Source organism: Engystomops pustulosus, chromosome 6, assembly GCF_040894005.1.
Source record: "Engystomops pustulosus chromosome 6, aEngPut4.maternal, whole genome shotgun sequence".
NCBI lineage: Eukaryota > Metazoa > Chordata > Amphibia > Anura > Leptodactylidae > Engystomops > Engystomops pustulosus.
In genome coordinates, this window is record NC_092416.1 from 186,173,176 (window position 1) to 186,180,851 (window position 7,676).

The 7,676-nt window shown below is 51.4% G+C and overlaps 1 protein-coding gene across 1 annotated transcript in view; it reads right to left on the reverse strand.

Annotated features, from left to right (window-relative positions):
• Positions 1–7,106, reverse strand: part of FOXK2 (forkhead box K2) — a 30,923-nt gene extending 23,817 nt beyond the window's left edge. Inside the window, 1 exon segment of the mRNA XM_072112700.1 lies at positions 6,635–7,106. Coding sequence (XP_071968801.1) covers positions 6,635–6,933 — 299 coding nt within the window. The 5' untranslated portion in view covers positions 6,934–7,106.
• Positions 7,107–7,676: the final 570 nt, after the last annotated feature.

A 7,676-nucleotide genomic window follows, 5' to 3' on the forward strand; every position in this document is an offset into this window, starting at 1 on the left:
GAGCGGACACAATAGGAGGGACCTGTCAGCCAGAGAGCGGACACAATAGGAGGGACCCGTCAGCCAGAGACTGGATACAACAGTAGGGACCCGTCAGCCAGAGAGCGGATACAATAGGAGGGACCTGTCAGCCAGAGACTGGATACAACAGTAGGGACCTACCAGCTCCAAAAATAAAAACTACTAGATTGGAAGATGTTCTCATCTTAAAGCCCAAGTCTCTCTGGACTTATACTGACACACTGTAACAAACACATGCAAAAAAAAAAAAAAAAGCCCCAGGTCGGGATTAGTTTTTACCATCTGCATATTCTTGCAGAGTGAAGACTTGAGACAGGACGATACAGGAAAGTTACAGGACTGTCCACAGCAGCCATTGCTCTGGTCCCGTTCCCCGCTGCATGTAGTAAACAGGTCGGGGGTCCGCAGCCTGAAGCTACAAGCTTGCAGAAAATGTCTGTAAACAGAACGTGACCCAGGGCCGTCCCAGAGGAGAGAAGACGCCCTGCTACACACCATCATGACCCCAGCGGGGGATGGAGCTCCAACATAACAGACCCCCACATATACAGACTGCAGTACCATCAGTGGATGAATGGAGGCGCTGCTCTGACCACATGGGAGAGAAGACTCCTCAGCTCATGGGGTCACATACTGTACAGATACACTAATGTTATGTGCCCAAATATAGTGCAAATGTCAACCAGTCACTGCCCATGAGCCGCCAAACACTACACAGGACCCGACCACCAACCGGACCGGACCAGGTACATCCACCGGGTCATATCCCTACGTGAGGCCCGGGGGGAACAAACACATGACACGGCTTTGTGGTTGTTCAATAGATTTGAAGTAATATCTGACACAGAAACCAAATACAAACCAAACTACAGGAGAGAAACGCAGAAACCCCCCCCCCCCCATACAGGAACAAAGGTATCACCTATATATACATCTCCCCATAGAGTGTAAGCTCCTCCAGCCAGGGGCCTCACTCCCATTGTTTAATATAAGTAAATAAGACTAAGTAATGTCTTATTTTATATCAATATGTCCCCCATGATCTGTAATGCGCTGTGCCCCATGATGGCGATATATAATGATTCATACATTACACTATTATACCCCAGAGCTGCACTCACTATTCTGCTGCTGGTGCAGTCACTGTGTACATACATGACATTACTTATCCTGTACTGATCCTGAGTTACATCCTGTATTATACCCCAGAGCTGCACTCACTATTCTGCTGCTGGTGCAGTCACTGTGTACATACATGACATTACTTATCCTGTACTGATCCTGAGTTACATCCTGTATTATACCCCAGAGCTGCACTCACTATTCTGCTGCTGGGGCAGTCACTGTGTACATACATGACATTACTTATCCTGTACTGATCCTGAGTTACATCCAGTATTATACTCCAGAGCTGCACTCACTATTCTGCTGCTGGTGCAGTCACTGTGTACATTCAGTATTGTTTGCTTGCCCAATATGTTGATGGTTGAACTAGAGTTCTACAACTTCAAAAAACTTCTATAATTTTCCAATATACAATATAACAGCTTTCTAGATCTCTGCTCGTTGTCATTTTATAACTTCTGTGTTTACATCCTGCGGATAAACGCCGGCCCCCGGTCATGTGATGTCACACAGGCGCACAGCTCTGATTAGTCTGTGATGCGCACCTGTGTGACATCACATGACCGGGGGCCGGCGTTTATCCGCAGGATGTAAACACAGAAGTTATAAAATGACAACAAACAGAGATCCAGAAAACAGAGAGGAATTGATACAGAAAGTATATTGGAAAACGGTAGGACTTTTCATCACATAAAACAATAAGATTTAATTGCGGATCTGGGGCGATCCCCTTCTACTTGCTCGGGTTTACATGCAATGACTGATCATCTGCACAGATCTTTGCACAACTGAGGGTTTGTTGCAGTTTCCATTTAAGATACATTTAGCTCAGAACATTATCTGCAACATAAGCCTAACTCCTGTCCTGGCGGTCTGTTACAATGTGTCGGTGCAGGGCCAGTCTGGATGCATGCAGCTCCCTCCAGCCCTGATGTCAGCGCACACGTGCTCCTCATCTGCCGAGCTCAGAGGAAGAGGAGGATTTTCAAGGCCCTTCACAACAATCACAGCTTCCTGCTGGTACAATGTCATGCAAAATAAAACATTAGATGCTGATGAAATAACAGCCCCCTCCGTCACCAGGCACTGGGACACTGTCACTGTAGGATCACCATAGGCAGAGCACTATGCCGCCATATAGTGCTTCATCCATCCATAGCTAGCGTCCAAGCACCTCTATAGGGACTGACCATGGTCCTGTACAATACATGGCAGAGATCATACAGCCTGTGCCCTGCTGATCCCTACCTGTACACCGGCCCCTCTCCCCATAATCCCGCTCTGCGCTTATGGGACTTACAAGGGCAGAGAGCAAAGAGGAGAGGATAATCCGGGGAGCCGGCCCGACACGGCCTCAGGTTAATCACTTCATCTCACACTACTGCAGGACCATCCTGATCCAAGACTTTCCACAGCTCAGGTTTTGCTACAGTTGTATCCAGTCGAGGCTCAGAAGCCTAGAGAACGGTTTAGAGTGGATACAAGTGTTATGACTGCAGAACAAAGTTTCTATTCACTTCCAGCAAGCAGACTATAACTGCTAAACACTTCATGACATGTCATAACTCTAGTCACATCCAGAGCTGCATTTATACTATTACCTTAGCACAAATAGATAAGGCAGCATAGACAATGTGGGGGGAGTAGTCATTGTGACCCCCCTCCTGTAATCTCAGCTCTTGCAATCATAGAATGGAAGCATCCTTCTGCACAGCTGCAGCTTTGTTGCAATAGTAATCGTCCCTTCATTCTGTAATCTGGACTGGATACAACTGCAGCAAATCTTCAGCTGTGAACAAGCGATGCTACAGAAGTAAATGGACACGCTCTTAGAGTGACACTTCAGAATTCGGCTCTAGGTGTGGGGTTATGGGCTGTGGCCTAGAGGTGTTGGTGACCCATTGATGAGACCCGATGAGCTCACCGAGCCTTATAATAGGGTGGCACCAGAAGGGGACATTCCACTTCCATCATACGTTCTCCTATAGGGAGCCCCTTATAAATCAGAAATTTCATGGCAGTGAAGTAAACCATAGAATATAAGTTACATGAGGCCTCTACCTGTCTGTAAGGCAACGGGCTACAGCACAAGCCCCCCAGCCCCCCCATTACACTGTCCAAGTAATGATCTATGGTCACAGTGTTATTACAGCCAGTAACCTAGTGGGGGCAGCACCTAGCACAATGCCTGACAATGGGGACTTGCCGCTTTGCATCTAAGGCCCATGAGAGATGTGTGGTCCCTGTTCAGACTACGCATGTATTTACACAGCTCAGACGTATGTAAATGCTGTAATCAAGGCTCAGCAAGAAACCAGAGGGATAAAAATAGCTGGAAAACAGGTCTCCAAACTGCATCCGGCACCGGGGAATACACTATTAACCCTCACAGCACCACCAACATGGATGATCCTACAATGCTGCAGTCATCAGGTCCCACTAAGAGCATCATGTAGGGCCTTTTCAGGAGCAAAAACAGCCTTCAACAGCCACATAGCCATAATGTAATGCAAAGACAGAATCCGGCAAGTGCACAGGAGGCGGGACCAGCGAGCCTGAGGTGGCTATGGACTAACAGATATTAAGAAAGGAAATAATAGTTAAAAGGTGGCAATATTTCAGAGGACGACCAATGCACCAGTTTCTGCAAGGAAGAATCAGGCCCCGCCTACATTGCACTTGCTATGTATTTAGCATAACCATATAATAATATTTACAAGCTGATAAAACTTTCACACAAGTTTCAAACACAAGGAAAAAGAGCAGACAATGTGTGCGAGATTATAGATGTGCTGGCAGATATACCAGGAGCACAAAGCATCATGGGAGATGGGAATGTAAACAAAGTGCTGCCAGTAATGAATGGAGGAGCTCGAGGCAGCGGAACAGGAGGATTCCCAGCAACTGCAGAATAAGGAGCCGGGAGGCACCAGGTCAGGGAGCGGGTGCAGATGGGGAGGATGTAGAGTCCCATACTCAAGGCCTAGACCAACTAAACTACAACTCCCAACATGTCCTGACAGATCGAGGATATAAACTGTGAGGAAACAACGAACGATATACAGCAAGTGATCTCATCAAAGCTGCAATGTCTGGTACATCCCCTAAATCAGATGAGCAATTGATTGTACCCCCTGTACAGTCACAGCCAATGGTTGATCATTGAGAGCAATAGATTGTATCCCCCCCCCTGTACAGTCTCCTCTCCCCAGGATGTAATGGCTGATAACAGAGAGTAATAGATTGTATCCCCCCCCCCTGTACAGTCTCCTCTCCCCGGGATGTAATGGCTGATAACAGAGAGTAATAGATTGTATCCCCCCCCTGTACAGTCTCCTCTCCCCGGGATGTAATGGCTGATAACAGAGAGTAATAGATTGTATCCCCCCTGTACAGTCTCCTCTCCCCGGGATGTAATGGCTGATAACAGAGAGTAATAGTCCACAATAATCAGTCACTGATCTGTGATTCTGCAGGGATGTAGTTACTATATGATAAAATTGCTGTGAATTAATTTACAGACTGTCATTCTGCAGGGAACATCCCCGATCCCCTCACATACCATAGTGCAGTATATCCTATACACACATCCTGGTTCCTCCTCGAGCCCCGCCCCCTGGTGGTAAACGTTACATTGTTGCAGGATTCAAAAGTATAAACAAACAGTTCAGAAGACGAGTGACACATGTGACATTCTGTACATTGTAACGACACTGCCCCGGGGGAAGAGGGAGGGGTCACTGGAGACCTGATGGGTTACACACGCACACAGGGGGCGCCCCCTACATCTGATTATCAGTAATGACACTTGTGTTTATAAACAACCCAGGTGTAAACATTCCCCCAGCCAATAATATCAGTACCCGCCTCCTCTATCTGGGTCCAATCACTGCAACACAGCCGGCTTCTCTAATCACCCCAATATTCCCAGCAGCCTCCGCAGCCATAGCTCTGGGTGTCACAGTAACTGCCCCAGCACACCGATTTCTATGGTCCCTTTCTGTCTTGATTTCCCAAACTCTTCTCCCCTACAGAAGCGCCACATCATTTATACATCTACACCCCAAATATATCTGCCCCCATTACCTGCCCCGTATACTGTACATGACCTACCCCCATACATCTGCCCCTGCACAATCCCATGACCGACCCCCATACATCTGCCCCTGCACAATCCCATGACCGACCCCCATACATCTGCCCCTGCACAATCCCATGACCGACCCCCATACATCTGCCCCTGCACAATCCCATGACCGACCCCCATACATCTGCCCCTGCACAATCCCATGACCGACCCCCATACATCTGCCCCTGCACAATCCCATGACCTACCCCCGTACATCTGCCCCTGCACAACCCCATGACCTACCCCCGTACATCTGCCCCTGCACAACCCCATGCCCTACCCCCGTACATCTGCCCCTGCACAACCCCATGCCCTACCCCCGTACATCTGCCCCTGCACAACCCCATGCCCGACCCCCGTACATCTGCCCCTGCACAATCCCATGCCCGACCCCCGTACATCTGCCCCTGCACAATCCCATGCCCGACCCCCGTACATCTGCCCCTGCACAATCCCATGCCCGACCCCCGTACATCTGCCCCTGCACAATCCCATGCCCGACCCCCACACATCTGCCCCTGCACAATCCCATGCCCGACCCCCACACATCTGCCCCTGCACAATCCCATGCCCGACCCCCACACATCTGCCCCTGCACAATCCCATGCCCGACCCCCACACATCTGCCCCTGCACAATCCCATGACCGGCCCCCACACATCTGCCCCTGCACAATCCCATGACCTACCCCCGTACATCTGCCCCTTCACAATCCCATGACCTACCCCCGTACATCTGCCCCTGCACAATCCCATGACCGACCCCCATACCTCTGCCCCTGCACAATCCCATGACCGACCCCCATACATGTGCCCCTGCACAATCCCATGACCTACCCCCATACATCTGCCCCTGCACAATCCCATGACCGACCCCCATACATCTGCCCCTGCACAATCCCATGACCGACCCCCATACATCTGCCCCTGCACAATCCCATGACTTACCCCCGTACATCTGCCCCTGCACAATCCCATGACCTACCCCCGTACATCTGCCACTGTACAAGCTCTGCCCTGGGATAATCCTCCATGACCTACCCCATATAGAGTCATAATACAATTTCCACAATTACCTACCCTCATGCATTTGCCCCATGTTTGTGTCCCTGCACAATAGCCCTAATAATCTGCCCCCATAAGCCTTCCAACATTTGTAGCCCCCACACATGTGCCCCTGCTCCCCCTCCCTCCATACACAATACAGCATTATCTCCCCCCCATCATGTATCCCAGCACATCTGCCCTGCTCCCCCTCCGTCTCCCGACTACAGCCCCCCAGCAGTAGGCCGCCATGGCCGCCCCACCCCCCAGTGACAGGCCGATCATTGTGCTGTCACTCCCCCCTCCCGGGTACTCACACTCGGGGCAGCTGCAGCGGCGGGGCCCCCCTCCTCTGGAACACGCCGTCCACGAACACCCCGTTCTTGCCCAGGCAGCGGAGGTAGAACTCCCCGCCGCCCTCCTCCTCGTCCCCGGCGGTGAAGATCTCCAGGTGGCGGCGGGAGATGAAGCTGGAGTGCCCCATGCTGACATCCACGGAGCCCTGCGACGAGTTCCGGCCTATGGTCACCGAGCGCTTCTTCATCAGGTACTCGAACTCTCGGCCCTCCAGCCGGGCCACCACCGACACCCCGCCGCTCATCACCACCGCCGCCATCTTGTCAGCACACACGGAGGGGAGGGAGGGGACGGACGGACGCGCGCCCGGGGGCGGCTGACAGGAGCTCCGGGGACCGGCGGCGGCGGCGGCCAGCGAGAGAAAAGGAAAGGGGGAGGCGCAGCCTAACGTGAAGCGCACGCAGCCGACGGGCGGCAGCCAATAGGAGGGGCCGGCTTGCTAGACGTCACCTAAGGGGGTGGACTCGTAGCTGTTCGGTTGAGACGTGCATTGACTGGGAAGAGGTCATAAGAAGGCGGGGCTTAGTGATAGGTTGACGCGTGCCGGAGTCTTGTTAATGACAGCGGTGGGCGGGGACTAGGACGTGTTTGGTTGTAGCACGACTTGGGGGGTTGGTTGTGGCATAGAGAGAAGAGAGCGGCCTGGGCCTGCAATGTGGACGGGAGGGGTTTATTCTATCATCAACAGCAGTAGCATGGCCGGGCCGCTATCACACCAACCACGGCCACAACAACAACAACAAACCGCTGAGGAGGAGGAGGAGGCTCCCGGAGCCGGCTGTGACCCGGAGCGGGTCTGACAGGGAAATACATCGCACACGGGAGCGCTGCAATCCGACATGATTTACCAAGCCAGTGGTGGAAATGGCTGACAGTAATCCTGTGTCATGAGAAATGCACAATAAATGTACGATTACCTCAGGGATGCACTGAAATCGCACAATCACCTCAGAAATGTAGTGTAAAATATCAAATTTACCTCAGAAATGTGAAAAATATCAA